The sequence below is a fragment of the Dendrobates tinctorius genome, unplaced genomic scaffold, assembly GCF_039654945.1.
Source record: "Dendrobates tinctorius isolate UK_male_01 unplaced genomic scaffold, ASM3965494v1 ptg000091l, whole genome shotgun sequence".
Lineage (NCBI taxonomy): Eukaryota > Metazoa > Chordata > Amphibia > Anura > Dendrobatidae > Dendrobates > Dendrobates tinctorius.
This window is the reverse complement of record NW_027361759.1, coordinates 5,445,168-5,467,091: the sequence shown is the minus strand read 5'-3', so window position 1 is coordinate 5,467,091 and position 21,924 is coordinate 5,445,168. Positions and strand designations below refer to the sequence as shown.

Below are 21,924 nucleotides of genomic sequence, written 5' to 3'. Positions count from 1 at the left end.
GAATATAGAGCCCCCGCTCCAGACAACTAGCCCTCCTGTCCCTAAAGATATCAGCCAAAGCCCCGTGGGTCTCAAAGGATTGGCTTGAAGAAAGATACAATGGGCGGTGAAGGAAAGAAGCTAAATGTTGGGGGGGATGTCTAGCAACCATGTGTAATAAACAATGATATATTATTATCCATATGAAAACAATGCCAACATGAAAAATGTTATATTCTGTCTTTATTTTAATGATTTCTTCCAGGCTCTGGGGCGTGCGGTGAGTTGAAGAAATCCTTGCACCCTGTCCACATTTTAATACTTACCCCCTCCCATCAGCGTCAGTTACAGCACCGGAATCCTGCGCCCTGCACTCCCTCAGAAATACATAACTCATCCTCCCACACATAGGGAGAGATCTGTCAGTCAAAGGGTTTGGGACAGGGAGAAGCCATAAGGGTCACATAGTCCATTAATGTCTTTCTAGATGTAAAAACATACATGGATGCAGCCAGTGTTTAATTCATGCTGGTTGCAGTGTAGGCAGCATGAATCTCATGACAGATCCCCTTTAAGCATATCTTGTTCTCAAAAGCTTGCTCAGCAGGTTCAGAGTTCCACAATGTGTCCCACAGTGCATACAGTTCACTTCATACTGTAAATCTTTGAGGATTAGGGTATGCGTGTAGGGAAGGTGACCTGACGGACAGACTGACTGGTCAGATTTCAGAAAGGAAAACAGGAAAGTGTAGGTGACGTGCAGTACCTTGGGTTGACCACTAGATGGCAGGGAGGAGTGTAAGTTCAGGACTTGACATCAGCTTAGGGTTTTAGAAACCGTTGGTCATGGGAGGCGGAGTCACAGGGAACCGGGAAAGCTATAAATTTGACAGGAGGGTTCCAGAAAGTTCCAGCCCCCAGGGGGAGCTCAAGTGACGAGGAGAATGTGACAGTTAGTGCACTGTGAGGAGAACCTAACCAGGGGACTGTGGAGAAAGGAAGTCAGGGGGGTGGTCCTGACACGAAGTAACGCAGTATAGACGAGGCTCCGGGCGAAGGATATCATATAGGAAACGACGTTTGACCAGTAAAATTACTGTTGGTGTTCAGGCCAAAGGCAGCCACAGTGACGGAGCTGTCAGAGCGTCACTAAGTGCGAAGAGACAGTGCGTAGATATACGTCCCTGGTGAAAAGTACGATACGTCGATGTGTTCTGTAACCGGAGAGCCTTGAAAAGAATTGTGGTGTGCTGTGAGGCCGTTGTGTGGACGGAGAGAGAATAAACTTGGACCTGTTGCACCCGAAACTTGCCTCCATCTTATGTCTGTACGCCACTGCGTGGTATACAGAGGGACCACCCCCCAGCCCGGCCTACCGACCCTACACGCGCACACGTATTTGATATAGGAATTTCTGCATCTCTTGGCAGGAAAATTGCAGCGTAAATACGAGCAATTTTGTTGCGTTTTTTACAAGTTGAAAGAGCTGACATGCAGATTTGGGACAGATATAAATCTTCAGCAAGTCACAAATAAGCAACGCGTGCATGAGACTTCAGGATTCTCATTCACTTTGCTAACATCAGGAAACCCTTCAGGTATTGTGACAAATCTGAACTGAAAAAATGAGACAAAAATGAAACGTGTGCACACATTTTTCTTGCACTAGAGATCAACCTAGAGCAAAACAGATTCCGATATTATATTCTCTTCTAGATTCTCTCTAGTTTTTACATCACCGTATATATTGTCTCATACAAAACAATCGGGCTGATTATGCAAATCACAATACAATTAGATCAAAGTGTGATCACAGCGTTATCTGATTCTCTCGGATGAGGAGAAGTTGAAAAAAAATTGTCTCCATCTGCTCCATTTTGTCAGCTTGTGGATATTGGACTGCACTCAGATGTAGTGATGTTTTCCACAGACTCATTGACTTGTACAACCGAGTGCAATAATTGGACCAAACTCGGTCATGTAGCTATTTTTTCTTTGGACAGATTTTGTCTGAGGAAAAAAATCGGACATGTGCACGGCACGATAGAATAACATTGGCCCGAGTGCGATATGATGATTTGTGGGATCTCACATGGGCTGAAAATATGGTCAAGTGCACGAGCCCTTACGGTGATTCATGAAATGCAACTTTCTTAAGAAGTCACCAAATTTGGTACAAATGTAATTCAGTCCACACCTGGAGTAATTATATGTACTGGAGTTATTTTGGTTCAATTTTTGTGAAATGTGTAACTTTTTGAGCTAATAATTGGCAAAATGGATCGAAGAATTTGGCTAAAAAAATCTGAACTGGAAATTACAACACTAGAAAAAAAATTGAGATAAAAAACGCAAATGATAAATTGGGGCCATGGTTGTTGGCAGATTCAGTTAATGTCAGAATATAACAAAACATAACTAATGTTTTTGTGCAACAAGCTCTACGAGTTAATGGCCATCACGACTAGGGATTATTTGGAACTAAATACATAAGAGAGACAGAAGATTCGGCACTGCTCCTTAACTCCAAAGCAGTTCCATGACTGCTATTCAAGTCGAAAATCACACACCTGGACCGACCGCCAAAATACCGTCAGAACGGGTGCTCAATCCAGAAAAGCAAACATGTAATCTGATTTTGTACAAAAGAGAAAAAAAAGTGATGGCATTCACCGTTCTGTTGTGAAAAGTCCCGTTGAAGCACAAGTGCGTGAAACGGCCATTGTCCACTCTCTGTACGTTCCTCCTATGCCAATGCCTTTTAATTAATAAAGAATTTTCACGACAGAATGGTGAGTGCCATCACTTTTTTTTCTCTTTTGTACAAAATCAGATTATTTGGAACTGGTTGCCGCAACAGAGACAGGGTTCAAGGATGATAATGTTAGTGTAACAGCTGGAGTAAGAATAATAGAAATTTTCCTTAAAAAGAGGATAATTTACCAACTAAAAAAAAACCAAGTTATTGGATGCTACATAGAATGTCAAACTATGGGAAAATCATGTTAAAACAATTTAGTTGATTTCCATGACTATGTTGCAAAAGTGTTGGATGAAGATGGTGCTGTGGCAATGGCCTGTCTAGATTTTTGAAAACCTTTGCTGTAGTTCCACATAATGAAAACATACATACAATATTATAACTTGGACTCGATCTTTTGACAGTTCAGTGGATTTACAGTTGGGTAACATGATAGATATGGGAGTGTTACTTTTTTGTACAGTCTGGTTACCAGTAGTGGACTACACGGTTCTGTTCAGGAGACTCTGTTCTTTTTAATAGGTCTATAATTGACATAACTGATGGTTTGGTCAGTGAGGTATTCCTATTTCCTAATTACATGATACTTGTATCATAGGGTCACTATTCCTGGGGGGTAACATGGAAAACTATTTTAGCTTTAATGGAAAAATGGTCATTATGTATTGTGTTGCACTGGAGGAGAAGGATCCCTCCGTGTATTAGCAGTTCTGTGCTAGCCAAGACTTTACAAGAGAAGGATTTACGGGAAAAACAGGCGGTTGGAAAAGCAAGTAGGATACTTGGCTGCACAGCTAAAGGAATAACTCGTAGAAGGAAGAAGATTTTGATCCTACTGCATAGAGATCTAGTGAGATCACATCTGGAGTATGCCTTAGTTAAGAGTGGAGTCATTGATGCAAGTGGAACTGGACTAGCAAGACAGCACATTGTACCACTTCTGCTAGCAAAACTGAAGATGCAGGACGACACCATGAATCAGCAGAGATAAGTGTGCAGACAGCTACCTTGATGCAGCTGGGTTCAGTGTTTGGACAGCACCTTGAAAAGCAGAATCAAGTTTGGAAATAGGTACCTTAATTCAGCAAAGTGGAGTGTGGTGTGGACAGCATCTTGAAACAGCAGAAACAAGAGTGCTGACAGGTACCTTGAATCAGCAGAGCTAAGTGTGCTGACAGAGCCTTGGATTAGCAAACATAAGTTTTTTGCCAGGTACCTTGATGAAGCAGAGATGAGGGTACGGATAACACATTACAATAGCGGATTCAATTAGGCTGGCAGATAACTCGAAGCAGAGCTGAGGGTGCAGACAGCACCTTTGAATAACGAAGAAGGTAGGCTGGCAGGCATCTTGATGCAGCAGAATGGATGGTGCAAACAGCGTCAGGAACAACAGAGCTGAGTTGCTAGGAAGCACTCGAAAGCAACTGACTAGATAATCAGACGCCTGGCTGTTGAAGCGCCACGTGGGAAATGTGACTAGAATTCTGGAAAGCACATGGTAGCAGCGTGTCTTACTACTATAGTAACCTGGCGCAGACTAGCGCACACGTAGCCCATCATACAGGAAGGCGAAAGCAAAGACTGGTGCTGGAACTGAGACCGGGACATACAACACCATAACTTTTTTAATTGATGTGACAATATGATGTGAGAAACTGTATAATATTTTGGTGTGTCATGTAAATCACTGTGTAATTTGCATATTTTAAAAATCTATATCTATCTATCTACTTGGGTTATATACAGTGGCATGTATTAAGCATGGCAATGGATCAATAATGCTTTGGGGTTGTGATGCAGCCAATGTCATCACGGGGAACATTTCACAGGTAATGGCAAGAATGAACTCAATGAAATTTCAATAAATTCTTGATGATATAATAAAATAATAAAGATATGTGTCATCTTTAACGTTAGGCCTTTTAGATTTTATTTAAACTTCAACTTGCTTAACTGTTCACAATAACAGTAATTTTGACCAGGGGTGCCCAAACTCTTATATGCCACTTTATGTATGTGTGTGCTTATGCAGTCATGGCAGAAAGCTTAAAGTTTTGAAACCCTTGAAATTGTTCCAGAAATTGTAATATTTCTTTCTCCTTATGAAATTATGGCAATTACGCTTCTTTTGTTATACACATGTTTATTTCCTTTGTGCGTATTAGGACAACACACACAAAAAATAACAGAAAAAAAGGCAAATTGGACATCATTGGGCAGGACAAAATTGTTGACACCCTCAACTTAATATTTGGTTGCACACTCTTTGGAATAAATAACTGCATCAGTCACTTCCTATAATCATCAACAAGCTTCTTACACCTCTCAACTGGAATTTTGGACCATTTTTGCAAACTACTCCAGGTCTCTCATATTTAAAGGGTGCCTTCTTGTAAACAGCATTTTTAAGATCTTGCCACAGGTGGTCAATGGGATTTAGATTCTGAATCATAGCTGGCCACTTCAGAACTCTCCAGCACTTTTATTTCCATTCATTTCTGGGTGCTTCTTGAAGAATGTTTGTGGTCATTGTCCTGCTGAAAGACCCATGACAGGAAGCAAACCCAGCTTTTTCTCATAATGGGCACTGCATTATGACCCAAAATCGTTTGGTAATCTTCAGATTTCATGATGCCTTGCACACAATCAAGGCACCCCAAAACATCTTTGATTGTCCGCCATATTTGTCTGTAGGTACTATGTTCTTTTCATTATAGGCCTCATTCCGTTTTCAGTAAACAGTAGAATGATGTGCTTTACCAAACAGAAACAAGCAGAAAAAGGCAGAGATGTTTACCTGCCCAGGCCTCCAAACAAATGCACTTACAGGATACAGTGGACCCATTTAACACAGGTGCAAAAATGCTAATGAGACAACCACTCACAGCCTGCCAATCCATGATTAGTAATGGATAGGTGTCTTATAGACGCCGCTCCATTACTAAGCCGTGGGCTTGATGTCACCTGACAATACAAAGGTGACATCAACCCCACAAATATGAACCTCACTTTCCACCACTACAGGGCAAGTAGGAAGAGCCGGGCAAAGTGCCAGAAGTGGTGCATCTAATAGATGTGCCTTTTCTGGACAGCTGCCGGGCTGCTATTTTTAGGCTGGGAGGGCCAATATCCATGGCCCTTTAGCAGCCTGAGAATGCCAGCCCCCAGCTGTCTGCTTTAGCAAGGTTGGTTGTCAAAAATGGGGGGACCCAACGCTTTTTTTTTAAAATTATTTATTTCAAAAATTGAAAAGAAAAAGCGTGGGGACCCCTCTTCTTGATAACTAGCCTTGTTGAAGCTGACAGCTGAGGGTTGCAGCCCCTAGCTGTGAGTTTTGCCTGGCTGTTTATCAAAAATATAACCCATGCCGTTTTTTTAAATTTATTTACAGCGCAAGAGCGGCTCATGAATACTCCCATCCGCCGCTCCTGCTCTCACTGTTATTAGTGGCTGCAGGACTACCGCTCCCATCAGCTGACTCCATTGACCGGAGGTAAACTTTATACCTCTGATCACAGCTGAGCATTCATGCTGTCTTTTGACAGCGTGGGAACCACAGCTCTCTGACCGGCGGGGATGATTTCACCACCGATCAGAAGCGGTGTTTTCCGCCCTGCCATGCACATGGCAGTATGACAAACACCCAGTGTTCAGGCAGCCGAACGCGATCAGTAACACAGACTTCCTGGTGAAGTCCGTGTTCGGTGTCCGTGCACGAACGGTAGGTGTTCAGTACGGACGCTGAACTTTACTGCTCGGGTTCGCCCATCTCTAATCACAATTAGTGTTGAGCATTCCGATACCGCAAGTATCGGGTATCGGCCGATACTTGCTGTATCGGAATTCCGATACAGACTTCCGATATTTTTTCAATATCGGAAGTCGGCATCGGAATCGGAAGTTCAAAGTTGATTGACAGCCTGACGTCATCATGATGCGCGGTGTGTGCGCATCATGATGCGCCGTCATTTCGGGCCTTCCGGGGGTCTCTACCGGCCTGCCGGGGGGCTGTGTGGACTGCCCGGGGTCTGTACCGGCCTGCCGGGGGGGCTGTGCCGGCCTGCCGGGGGGCTGTGTGGACTGCCCGGGGTCTGTACCGGCCTGCCGGGGGGCTGTGCACCCTGTGGGGGTCTGTACCGGCCTGCCGGGGGGCTGTGCCGGCCTGCCGGGGGGCTGTGCTGATGTCCGGGGGTCTGTGCAAGCATCGTCCGATGGGACTATAAGTCCCATCTGGCGATGCCTGCTACCATGACAGTGATTGACACATTAGCCAATGATGGGACAGTAGTAGTCCCATCATCCGGCTAATGTGTTAAATGTTAAAAAAAAAAAAAAAAAAAATACTACATACATACTACATACATACTACATGCATGCTACATACATACTACATGCTACATACATACTACATATATACTACATGCATGCTACATACATACTGCATGCTACATACATACTACATACATACCACATATATACTACATACATACTACATGCATGCTACATACATACTACATACATACTACATGCATGCTACATACATAACATATATACTACATGCATGCTACATACATACTACATGCTACATACATACTACATACATGCTACATACATACTACATACATACTACATGCTACATACATACTAAATACATACTACATGCTACATACATACTACATATATACTACATACATACTACATACATACTACATGCATGCTACATACATACTACATGCTACATACATACTACATATATACTACATGCATGCTACATACATACTGCATGCTACATACATACTACATACATACCACATATATACTACATACATACTACATGCATGCTACATACATACTACATGCATGCTACATACATAACATATATACTACATGCATGCTACATACATACTACATGCTACATACATACTACATACATGCTACATACATACTACATACATACTACATGCTACATACATACTACATACATACTACATGCTACATACATACTACATATATACTACATACATACTACATACATACTACATACATACTACATGCATGCTACATACATACTACATGCATGCTACATACATACTACATGCATGCTACATACATACTACATACATACTACATATATACTACATGCATGCTACATACATACTGCATGCTACATACATACTACATACATACCACATATATACTACATACATACTACATGCATACTACATACATACTACATGCATGCTACATACATAACACATATACTACATGCATGCTACATACATACTACATGCTACATACATACTACATACATACTACATGCATGCTACATACATACTACATGCTACATACATACTACATATATACTACATGCATGCTACATACATACTACATGCTACATACATACTACATACATACTACATGCATGCTACATACATACTACATACATACTACATACATACTACATGCATGCTACATACATACTACATGCTACATACATACCACATACATACCACATACATACTACATATATACTACATGCATGCTACATACATACTGCATGCTACATGCATGCTACATGCATGCTACATACATACTACATGCTACATACATACCACATATATACTACATACATACTACATACAATACATTCATACAATACATACATAGACATACAGTACATATAACATAGAGTAACATACTTACCAATACTTGTCACATTGTTCCCCGAAGCCATTGTCTTTTAAAGGAATAAATATTAACATAACAAACCACAAAAATACTCACCCACGATCCGAAGCAGTCCACGAGTGTGTCCCACGACGATCTTGGGTAGAGAACTGCAGCATCAGCTGATGCCGCCGTTCTCTACGGGCTGCAGGAATCCAATGACGGAAGGTAGGTATCCTTCCGCACTGTATTCCTCCGCCACTTAAAAAAAAAAAAGTCCCTAGTCTCAGTTTATGCCATTGCTGTGTGGGAATTTCCCACGCAGCAATGGCATAAAGTGAGACTAGGGACTTTTTTTTTTTTTAAGTGGCGGAGGAATACAGTGCGGAAGGATACCTACCTTCCGTCATTGGATTCCTGCAGCCCGTAGAGAACGGCGGCATCAGCTGATGCTGCAGTTCTCTACCCAAGATCGTCGTGGGACACACTCGTGGACTGCTTCGGATCGTGGGTGAGTATTTTTGTGGTTTGTTATGTTAATATTTATTCCTTTAAAAGACAATGGCTTCGGGGAACAATGTGACAAGTATTGGTAAGTATGTTACTCTATGTTATATGTACTGTATGTCTATGTATGTATTGTATGAATGTATTGTATGTAGTATGTATGTAGTATATATGTGGTATGTATGTAGCATGTAGTATGTATGTAGTATGTATGTAGCATGCATGTAGCATGCAGTATGTATGTAGCATGCATGTAGTATATATGTAGTATGTATGTGGTATGTATGTAGCATGTAGTATGTATGTAGCATGCATGTAGTATGTATGTAGTATGTATGTAGCATGCATGTAGTATGTATGTAGCATGTAGTATATATGTAGCATGTAGTATGTATGTAGCATGCATGTAGTATATATGTAGTATGTATGTAGCATGTAGTATGTATGTAGCATGCATGTAGTATGTATGTAGCATGCATGTAGTATGTATGTAGCATGTAGTATATATGTAGCATGTAGTATGTATGTAGCATGCATGTAGTATATATGTAGTATGTATGTAGCATGTAGTATGTATGTAGCATGCATGTAGTATGTATGTAGTATGTATGTAGCATGCATGTAGTATGTATGTAGCATGTAGTATATATGTAGCATGTAGTATGTATGTAGCATGCATGTAGTATATATGTAGTATGTATGTAGCATGTAGTATGTATGTAGTATGTATGTAGTATGTATGTAGCATGTAGTATGTATGTAGTATATATGTAGTATGTATGTAGCATGCATGTAGTATATATGTAGTATGTATGTAGCATGCAGTATGTATGTATCATGCATGTAGTATATATGTAGCATATATGTAGTATGTATGTAGCATGTAGTATATATGTAGTATGCATGTTGCATGTAGTATATATGTAGTATGCATGTTGCATGCATGTAGTATATATGTAGTATGTATGTTGCATGTAGTATATATGTAGTATGAATGTAGCATGTATGTAGTATGAATGTAGCATGTATGTAGCATGTAATTTTTTTTTTTTTTTTTACATTCAACACATTAGCCGGATGATGGGACTACTACTGTCCCATCATTGGCTAATGTGTCAATCACTGTCATGGTAGCAGGCATCGCCCGATGGGACTTGTAGTCCCATCGGACGATGCCTGCACAGACCCCCGAAGCCTGCACAGCCCCCCGGCAGGCCGGCACAGCCCCCCGGCAGGCCGGCACAGCCCACCGGAGCCTGCACAGACCACCGGCAGGCCGGCACAGCCCCCCGGCAGGCCGGCACAGCCCCCCGGCAGGCCGGCACAGCCCACCGGAGCCTGCACAGTCCCCCGGCAGGCCGGCACAGCCCACCGGAGCCTGCACAGCCCCCCCGGCAGGCCGGCACAGACCACCGGAGCCTGCACAGACCACCGGCAGGCCGGCACAGCCCCCCGGCAGGCCGGCACAGCCCCCCGGCAGGCCGGCACAGCCCACCGGAGCCTGCACAGCCCCCCGGCAGGCCGGCACAGCCCACCGGAGCCTGCACAGCCCCCCCGGCAGGCCGGCACAGCCCCCCGGCAGGCCGGCACAGACCACCGGAGCCTGCACAGACACCCTGGCAGGCCGGCACAGCCCCCCGAAAGGCCCGTACAGACCCCAGAGAGGCTGTACAAGGGAAAAACAGGGTTTTTCTTATTCCGATACCGGAAGTCCCATAGACTTGAATGGGACTTCCGGTATCGGAATCGGCGATACCGATACTTTTTTTTAAGATCGGCCGATCCATTCCGATCCGATACTTTGAAGTATCGGACGGTATCGCTCAACTCTAAAATATGTTCCACAGGCGATAACATGGCCCAGTCACAAGAGAAAATCTGCCCATAGGTGTGACCTAACACTCACTTGCAGGGCTGATCTGAGTTTGCCGAGTCCCAGCTGCTCTGCTATGTTGGGAACACCCTTGTTAATCATATGGCTTCCAGGTATAATAAAACCATTGGCAGTGCAGATGTTTCTATTCACTATGTTATGCTCATTAAATGCTATACAGGCTGAAAAAGAAAAGACAGAGCTGGTATAAACTTCAAACTGCATAGCATAGCAAGCATCTGTTATGATCAAGTGATCAGGAAGAAATGAGTGATGGATGTGAGGCGTCTGTGTCAGAGGGAGAAAGACCTGCCCCCCGGTCAAACTTCAGGTATATTTGACCAATTTTAAAAATTATTTCTGCGGTGGAAGGGACGCTAAATAAAAGAGCCACCTTGACAGAATGCAGCATTAGTGCTGCCCAAGGTGGCTCTTTTACTTAAAAATGCCTGGGGGGGGTGACAGGTTCCCCTTAATTCCACAGTCAATGAACAGTGGCTTGTTGGCACTTTGGCACCCTGGATGGGCACATACCCTCCCCTGCCTCCCTCAAATACAGTTGAGAAGAAAACCCTCACCTAAACATTTTCTTTAATCCACAAACCAGAAATTACAGGTCTGTCTTAGTGTAGCATAATTTTATATTTCATGGCCAAAATCACATGGCTGAACGTCCATATGTATGAAAGCGGTGATGAAGAATTGACCTGTCGTGCACTATAATGAATTGCCCGTGACAACTGATGAAGAAAATGTTACATGTTTTCAATGCGTTGAAAACTAACAATCACTTACATGTTTGACTAATCTGATATTCCTATGGGTCTAAGTAGTATGCTTCTAATTAATCTAATTATTACATGACATTTTTCCTGGAACTGAAAACAGCATGTCCTCCGGCTGAACTATTTTAATACATGGGTCTATCTGCCATTTTAATGCACATACTGTATCTATTTTAATACATGGATCTTTCAGTATATTGCTGCTTAATTAAAATAACATTCTATTTTTTCTAAGTACAGCTTACATTATTATTATCATCATTTTTACATTACTGTTTATGGTACAATGTGAGGAATAATATATTTGTCAGTGTTCAACTTACAGCTACTTACAATAATTCAGGTTCTTTTTAAAGTACAATTGTGTATAACACAGAGGTGACAAATGTATGCAAGATAGGATGTAAAATATGAATTAATCTGTATATTTAATGATCTACAATATTTGTTCAGAAAAGACAAGCACCAGGTAGATGCTGTTCTCGGCCTTAATAGCATTGTGTGTGGCATGTGTGACCATGCACAAGTAGTGCTAATTCTAATTAAAAAAGAATAAAATATACCCTGTATGGACAAATGTATAGGGACATACCTTTTTAATCATTGAATTGAGATTCTTCTATCAGTCCCATTGTCACAGGTGTATAACATCCAGCCCCTAGCCATGCAGTCTGTCTTTACTAACGGTTGTACAGTAATAGGATGTCAACATTGTATCAAGTGAGTTTGTGAAAAATCTTCCCTCCAAAATGTTCCAGGATCAGCTGTGAGTGGTTTTATTGAAAAGTCAAGGCACCACAATAATAAAGTCACAAAGTGGCAGATGTAAAGTTACACAGTGGGGTTGCCAAGTACTGAGGAGCAGAGTGCATAAAAGTCGCCCACACTCTTCTGACTAAATGACTTCAGAGTCCAAGCGTCCTCTGGCATTAATATCTCAAAAATCAAGTACAGGGAGCTTCACAGCTGAGCAACTGCATGCAGTCATTACATCACCCAGCACAATGCTATCCATGGTAAGGAGTGGAATAATGCCTGCCACCACTGGAGTCTGGAGCAGTGGAAACATGTTCTATGGAGTGACAAATCACGGTTCTCGGTCTAAACAAGTCTGCATTTGGATTTGGTGAAAGCCAGAACGCTTCCTGCCTGACCACATTGTGCCATATGTAAAGTTTGATGTAGGAGGGTTAATGCTGTGGGGTTGTTTTTCAGGCATTGTTCTAGGCTCCTTAGTTATCCTCATAATTGTAAAAATATTTAAAAGAAAAATCAAAAATAATAATAAAAAATCAATATACAGCTCTGTCAAAAATTAAGAGACCACCACATCAAAACCCTGTCATGGGCAGCCCATTCTCCAGACCTGACCCCATTGAAAACCTCTGGAATGTAATCAAGAGAAAGATGGATAGTCACAAGCCATCAAACAAAGAAGAACTGTTTAAATTATTGCACCAGAAGCAGTGTGAAAGACTGGTGGAAAGCATGCCAAGATGCATGAAAGCTGTGATTAATAATCATGGTTATTCCACAAAATATTGATTTCAGAACTCTTCTTGAGATAAAACATTAATATTGTTGTTTCTAAATGATTATGAACTTGTTTTCTTTGCATTATTTGAGGTTGTTTTTTTTTAAATTTTGACCATTTCTCCTTTTCAGAAAAAAAAAAAAAGTTTATTGCTTGGAAATTTGGAGACATGTTGTCAGAAGTTTGTAGACTAAAAGAACAATTTACATTTTACTCAAAAATATTTGGTATCGCTACGTCCGCAACGACCCATCCTATAAAACTGTCTCACTAGTTAACCCCTTTAGTGAACACCATAAAAAGGCAAAAAAAAATATGCTTTATCATCATACCGCCAAACAAAAAACAAAAAGTGGAATAACATGCGATCAAAAAGACGGATATAAATAAACATGGTACCGCCGAAAACATCATCTTGTCCCGCAAAAAACAAGCCACTATACAGTTCCATCAGCGGAAAAATAAAAAAGTTATAGCTCTCAGAATAAAGTGAAGCAAAAATTATTTTTTTTACATAAAATACTTTATTGTATAAAAGCACCAAACATAAAAAAAAAATCACATAAATGAGGTATACCAATAAAAGTGTCAACTTGTCCCGCAAAGACCTCACATAACTCTGTGGGCCAAAATATGGTACACATTATAGCTCTCAAAATGTGGTGATGCAAAAACTATTTTTTTTGCAATAAAGGCATCTTTAAGGTCGGTTTCATACGTCCTGATATTTCCAGTACCAGAAAAACCGGTACCAGATTTATCCATGTCCATGTGTTGTGAATGTAATACTTGCGGCACACGTGTGGCAACCATGTGCCGCTTCAGTACCACATGGACGGCCGCCGGGGAAAAGCGCTACAGTAAGTGCTGTTCCCCGGCGGCAGGTGCTGAAGATGGCTCTCATCATTCTCCCCTGCTCTGCTGGCAATTGGTGTGAGCAGAAGAAAATGATGAGAGTTATATTAAAATCAGAATGATGACAGCGGGTGGGGGCTTTTGGGACTATTACTCCCATCATCCGACACCTGTTGTCACTGTTATTAGCGGATGATCGGGGTATTCCTTCCCCGCCACCTGCGATATAGCTAAATAAATGAATGGAAAACCCGAGGTGGGCTCCCCCCTATTTTCTTTAACCAACCAGGCAAAACTCACAGCTGGGGGCTCAGCTGTCAGCTTCAGCAAGGTTGGTTATCAAGAATAGAGGGGTCCTCAGGCTGTTTTTTTAAATTATTAATAAATAATTTAAAAAAAACAGCATGAGGTCCTCCCCAATTTTGACAACGAACCTTGCTAAAGCTCACAGCTGGGGGCTGGTATTCTCAGGCTGGTAAGGGGCCATTGATATAGGCCCCCCCCAGCCTAAAAACAGCAGCCCACAGCTTCTCAGAAAAGGCACATCTATTAGATGCACCAATTCTAGCACTCTGCCTGGCTCTTCCCACTTGCCCTTTAGCGGTGGCAAGTAGGGTAACAGTTGTGGGGTTGATGTCACCTTTGTATTGTCAGGTGACATCAAGTCCACAGCTTAGTATTGGAGAAGCATCTATAAGACACCTATCCATTACTAATCCTATAGTTACATGTTAAATAAAGACACAGCCAGAAGAAAAGTCTTTTATTTGAAATAAGACTAAACACAGTTTTCCATTTTTATTATTGCGCCTAATTCCAGCAAAGCCCTCGTTCTCCTGTAATAAAAATAAAATAAAAATAACATATCATACCTGTCCGTCATTTTGTCCCATGCCGTAATCCATGTCTGTGGGTTAAAATAGTTTTCAACCTGGACGGTGCCAAGATGTCACTGAGGCTGCTTTCTCAGCCAGACTGAACTGTGGTGAACTGTGGTGACCTCAGGACCATGGGAAAATGCCAGTGATGAGGTCGCTGCAGTTCAAGCTCAGTGTCTTCACAGCAGATTACTGTGGACTTGATGTTACTTGACAATACAAAGGTGACATCAACCCCACAAATATGAACCCCACTTGCCATCGCTACAGGGCAAGTGGGAAGAGCTGGGCAAGTGTCAGAATTGGTGCATCTAATAGATGTGCCTTTTCTGGGTAGCTGCAAGCTGCTATTTTTAGGCTGGGGGAGGTCAATATCCATGGCCCCTTACCAGCCTGAGAATACCAGCCCCCAGCTGTGAGCTTTAGCAAGGCAAAATGGGGGGACCCCACGCCGTTTTTTTCATTTATTTATTTACAGCGCAGGAGCCGGCTGATGAATACTCCCATTCGGCACTCCTGCTGTCACTATTATTAGCAGCAGCAGGGGTAGGCTGATGGGAGTAATAGTCCCATCAGCCGCCACCTGCTGTCTCTTTTATTACTTCAATGTAACTCTCATTAATTTCCCCTGCTCGTGCCGATAGCTGGCAGAGCAGGGAAGAATGAGGAGAGCTGTGTCTTCATCACCCTGCGCCAGGGAACAGCGCTTACTGTAACACTTCTTCCCTGGCGCCGACGCGTGTCACATGGATGACATTCATGCGTGTTATGTGTATGCACATGTGCGGGACATTTTATGGCTCGTGCTGACATTAAAAATGGGCATGTCAGTGTGTTTTGCCAACGGACACACGGTCCATGGAAACACACTGACATGTTCACAGACCCATTCACTTGAATAGGCATATAGCTCTCTGTTGCTCCTAAGTAGCACTGTACAGCCACATATGGGGTATTGCTATGTTCAGTACAAATTGTGGGACAAATTTTGTTGCCATTTTAACCTACTTCTTGTGTGAAAATGTAAAATCTTTGGCTAAAACAAAATTTTGGTGGTAAAAATGTAGTTATTTTGACTTCATTGTCCAATGGTATAAAATTCTGTGACACACCCATGGTGCCAATATGATCACTGCACCTCTAGGTGAATTCATTGAGAGGTGTAGTTCATAAAATGGGGTCATTTACCGGGGTTTCTGCTGTTTTGGCAACTCATGGGCTCTCCCAGTGGGTCATGGCATCTGCAAACCAGAACAGTAAAATCTGGCACTCCTTCCCTTCCAAGCTATGCCATGAGCCCAAACAGTGGTTTACCCCCACATATAGGGTATCAGCATACTCAGGACAATTTGCACACTAACTTTTGGGGTCCAAATTCTTCTGTTACTCTTGGGAAAATAAAAATTGGGGGTAAAAAGATGATTTTTGTGGAAAAAATATGATTTTTTTATTTTTATGGCTCTACGTTATAAACTTCTGTGAAGCACTTGGGGGTTTAAACTGCTCACCACACATTTAGATAAGCTCATTGGGGGGTCTAGTTTCCAAAATGGTGTCACTTGTGGGGGGGTTTCCTCTATTTAGGCACATCAGGGGCTCTCCAAACGCGGTATGGCGTCCGATCTCAATTCCAGCCAATTTTGCATTGAAAAGTCAAACGGCGCTCCTTCCCTTCTGAGCTCTGGCATGCACAAAAACAGTGATTTACCTGCACATATGGGGTATAAGCGTACTCAGGACAAATTGCACATCTTTTGGGGTCCAATTTTTCCTGTTACCCTTGGTAAAATAAAAGAATTTCAATCTGAAGTAAATTTTTTGTGAAAAAAAGTTAAATGTTCTTTTTTATTAAACATTCCAAACATTCTTTGTGAAGCACCTGAAGAGTTAATAAGCTTCTTGAATGTGGTTTTGAGCACTTTGAGGACTGTAGTTTTTAGAATTGTGTGACTTTTGGGTATTTTCTATCATATAGAACCCTCAAAAGTGACTTCAAATGTGATGTAGTCCCTAAAAAAAATGAAATGGTGTTGTAAAAAATGAGAAATCGCTGTTTAACTTTTAACCCTTATAAATTCCTAACAAAAAAAAATTTGGTTCCAAAATTGTGCTGATGTAAAGTAAACATGTGGGAAATGTTATTTATTAAGTATTTTATATGAAATAACTCTGTGATTTAAGGGCATGAAAAATCAAAGTTGGAAAATTGCAAAATTTTAATTTTTTTTGCCAAATTTCCATTTTTTCCCAAATAAACACAAGTCATATCAAAGAAATTTTACATCTATCATTAAGTACAATGTGTCATGAGAATCACTGGGATCCATGAAAGCGTTCCAGAGTTATTACCTCATAAAGTGACAGTGGTCAGAATTGTAAAAATTGGCCAGGTCATTAACATGCAAACCACCCTCGGGGGTAAAGGGGTTAAAATGAGTATTTGTAAGGAGATGGACATACTGCTCATGTTCCCCCTTTGAAGAAACAAGCATAATGTTAAGTGATGTAATGTGAACTGTGATGTACAGTATTATGTGAAATGTGATGTGTCTTAAAGATGTTAATGATGCTGATAGTGTGTGTGTAGTTTGACAGTAGGGATAATGATAGTTAATGTTTGGACTAGCCCAGAGTGGGAGGTGCTTAGTTGAAGGGAAAGTGATGGTTTTCTGTTAGAATGTCTTACAGGGCCTGGAGTACATAAAGAAAGAACTTAAGGACCATTGTGAGCAGCTCTGCATTCTGGGGTGTCCCTAAAGTGAGAGGAGACCCAAGGAAAAAGATAGTGTGAACCAGAGCAGAAGTGACTAAGGGACAGAGTGGTCTACCGGAGACGCTTCCTGGGAGAGGACGTTTAGCAGAAAGACCAAGAGTTTATAACTCTTGAAGATAATGGAGATAATGGGCCTTGACAGGACTGAATAAGTGAGATGAATAGTAGAGTGCTTTGGGCAGGAGTTCCAGTGCATCAGCACTAGTTAGGTACCAGCCATACTGGCACCATAGCTTCCCTAAAGACAAGGAAGATGTGGAACTGCAGGTTGAGTAAAGTACTCTTGATAAACAGAACACTAGTGTTGAGCTGGGTTGTGGTGAAGTAGTGAGGAACAATGAATGCAGAGGACAAGTAAAGAGAGTAAGGAGGAGGGAATTGAAACAGGGTGGAAAATGCTCTAAGTTGTGAAAGAAATGCTCATAAGATTGTATGCCCACTATCTCCTGTATATATTCTCTACCAAGTTCCTGTTCAGTAAAAAGTTTATTGTTAAATAGTGGTCACCCTTATTGAACTGTAAAACATCTGGTCCTAGTAACCCAGCAGCATCAGTAACATACGGCCTGCACGGGTGTAGTGCCCCCACAGCACAAGTCCACACACCCAGCCAAGACACCCACCTTCATGTAACGTGTCGGAGCACAAGAGACGAGTATCTCTCCCAAGGTTACCACCCTGCGCCACATTACATATCCATAAAGTTACAGAAGGTTATGCTTTACCTTTTTTGGCTGTCAACTGATAGGCCTGCAGCTGCTCTCCTGTCCTCCCTTCAAGGAATGAATCCACAAACTGGCAGTGATCTTCTCCAAATCCTGACTGATCACCTATGTTATAAAATGTGCCTGCAAAAAAAAATGAAATATCAAAACTGAAGAATAATTTGCTTTGATTTTTGCAGTTCAAAATTTGTCAATTTGGAGCTAAAAAGAATTGTCCAGTTTGAAAAAAAAAAATCCTTAAATCTGATTAACCCCTTTCTGCCCCATATATATTTCTTTTGTAGCTAGTTTGGGTGTATGGAGGCAGCCCACTGCAAAGGGCAGGTCCCGACTGTTTGGTAAAGTGATTGGAGCTAGCAAAGCAGTATCAGTGGGTTTAAAAAGGTATATTACAAATTTAAGCCTTATTTTAATGAGGAGCTTAGCACAATAATATCTTAAAGAAGTTGGCCGCCATATATTTATTTTAACAAAGATATTAGGAACATGGTAGACATGATCTGTTGCCCTTAGCCTACAATATACGTCTGGAGGGGTTTCCGATGTATACTGTAACATTGCTCTAGGCCCCCTTTCACCAGACAGAGGCTGAGGCCAAAAGGGTGAAGCTTTGGCTCCCATTTGACAGGTTTGTGCATCTATTTTGTTATTTAACTGTATAGGAAATTGCAGCAGACTCTACTTTCCTATAAAGAAGGCCGCTGCAAGAAACATGAAGTGTAATGGGTCCCTATGGTGCATGGATGCCTCGGCTCCTTGGAGTCCATGAAAAAGATTGTGCTAACAAGAGCAGGAGAAGAACCTATAATAATACTTATATATTAGTAAGTGCCAGAAAATCTTGTCTACAACACATTTGTTAAAAAAGATAAAGCGGAAAACCTTTCTAATGTGAATAGCTAAGAAGACTGAGCAATTAGTGCTACAACTGACGTACGTAATCCTTTACGAGAACATCAAAATAATGATTTATTAACATAACATTGTTGTATGTAGACATGAACTGACTGATCGATAGGGAACGTGACATTATAATAGGTGAGTGAGCAAATACTGAATTTAGAACACTTTTTAGGCTATTGTAAATTCTTGCTGGTATCCACTATTAGGTCACTTGTTGTGATCAGTTCATACATCGATGACATGACTATCTGTAATTGGGTATTTAGTGTTGAGGGCTCAGAAAAATTAATATTACTGACTGACAAGATAAGATTCTACCGAGAGACAACAGTGACCTTTCTCTGAGAGAATATAGAGAATATTATATACACTGGATTACCTGAGAGGGTATCGCTGAGATATATCTTATATCTGAGAGAGTTACAGAGCTGAATGCCAACAAACTTCTTATACCAGGTTCTCTTGACATATTGTTTTCCTTTGCAATCTGAGTAGAAATCTGCTTTAAATTTAATTTCTGTCCATATAGCATCCTTTCCTCCTGTACAAAAATACAGAAACAACACAGTGTGGAATTCAATGGATAGTATGGCAATACGTATCAGCTACATATCACTAGAAATTAGCAAATTGCTCCTCACAACCGTGGTCCAGCAGCCAGGTCAGTATTCTGTGTCTATTGGTTGCGGGCCCTGCAGACCGCCTCATACCTAACAGCATCTTTTAGAGACAACTCTCTTTGTGTCTTAAAAATGGGTCATCTACATTAGAATCATAGAATGGTAGAGTTGCAAGGGACCTCTTGGGTCATCTGGTTCAACCCCCGACTAAAAGCAGGATTCATTAAATCATCCCAGACAGACAGATATCTGTCCAGCCTCTGTTTGAAGACTTCCATGTAAGGAAAACTCACCACCTCTCATGGCAGCCTATTCCGCTCATTGATACCCTGTCAAAAAGTTTTTTCTAATATCTAATCTGTGTCTCCTCCCATTCAGTTTCATCCCATTGCTTCTAGTCTTTCCTTGTGCAAATGAGAATAAAGATGATCCTTCTATAATGTGACAGCCCTTGAGATATTTGTAGACAGCGATTAAGTCTCCTCTCAGTCTTCTCTTTTGCAGGCTAAACATTCCCAAATCCTGCAACCTTTCCTCATAAGACAGAGTTTGCAGTCCGGTCACCATTCTGGTCGCTCTTTTCTGAACTTGCTCCAGTTTGTTGATGTCTTTTTTAAAATGTGGCGCCTGGAAACAGTATTCCAGATGAGGTCTGATCAAAGAGGACTAGAGGGCAATAATGACTTCATGTGATCTAGACTGTATGCTTCTGCTAATACATCCCAGAATTGTATTTGCATTTTTTGCTGCTGCATCACACTGTTGACTCATGTTCACTTTAGGAGCAGTGTGCATTAGGCTAACTTCCCACAAAGAGTTTTTGGTGCATTTTTGGGACTGTGTATTTTCCCGGCACAAAAAATGCAGTGTACTACAGTGCTAGCAAAGTCAATGGAATTTATCGAAACCACATGCCCACTGTGCTATTTTTCTATGCAGTGTAAAATGACTTATGATGCGTTTTGAAATCCACAACATGACAGTTTCTCTTGTGGTTAATGTGTGTTTTATTTGCGGATTTTCACCATAGACTCTAATGAGATGAGGAAAATCCACAGGTAAAAAAAAACACATGTAATCCACACATGACATTATTAATAACGTTTTTTTCAAAGTTAAGTAACAGGAAGCATCCAAACCAAAGCAGTTTATGTAAAACATTACATATCAAAGAGACAAAACTGCTGCTGAAAAGAGGTGATGTAAAAAAAAAAGTACTAAAAAATGCAATGAAAAATCGAATTGATGTGAAAATGCTGGGGAATGTCTACAACATAAAAAGCGGACAAAATACTCATGGTGGGAACATAGCCTTACACTCCACTGTGTCCCAACTTCCGCAGCCCATCATTATACACGCCTTAGATGCTGCATACATTTACTGAAAAGGATTAGAGTTTCCAATCAATCATTGGTAGACAAAACGTACACCCTTAAAAGATTGACGTCAAACATTCCATTAATTGAGAAAAGGTGCCCTATGTCCCATAATGTATATCCCACAGCACATTTGTTGTTCAATTGTATTATTTTCACATAATAAACTTCATGCAGTGAACTGTACACGATAAATATACTGTATATTTGGCATGAAGTAGAGTCTACAGGAGGCTATGCCGAGAATATATAGACACACGCACAGACTAATAAAATCACTCATTTCCACACATATGCATTACAGGATTTAATCTCACAAACCACATCTCACTAATAAAACTGATGTCATTCTGGAATGTACCCACTTTGTTCTGTCATGTCCTTAAATCTTATTTATTTTCTCTAACCTCCCCACTGTCCTTTGAAATATCATGGGAACATTTAGATATATTATTTCTGTATAGCTAGAATACCACATTTTAGTGCACTCATACTTTGACATGTATTTGCGTAAAAAATTGATGACAGTACTGTAGGTGTTGCTGTAGAATTCTGGTATTAAAGGAAATCCGCCACCTTCAGAAATGCTATTTAACTGCAGATATAGTGGGAATGTGCAGGTAAATCATGTCTGGAAGCCTTGATGGAGCAGCAGCTACATGCAGAAAATGAAATTACATTTTC

At 41.2% G+C, this 21,924-nt stretch overlaps 1 protein-coding gene across 14 annotated transcripts in view; it reads right to left on the bottom strand.

Moving 5' to 3' along the window:
• Positions 1 to 21,924, bottom strand: part of ABI3BP (ABI family member 3 binding protein) — a 733,533-nt gene that overhangs the window by 2,209 nt on the left and 709,400 nt on the right. For all 14 annotated transcript variants that reach the window (XM_073586187.1, XM_073586193.1, XM_073586188.1 and 11 more), the window contains 2 exons: positions 19,623 to 19,784; positions 18,341 to 18,463 (listed from right to left, as the gene is read on the bottom strand). In XM_073586187.1, coding sequence (XP_073442288.1) covers positions 18,341 to 18,463; positions 19,623 to 19,784 — 285 coding nt within the window. The remainder of the gene's footprint in view (positions 1 to 18,340; positions 18,464 to 19,622; positions 19,785 to 21,924) is intronic.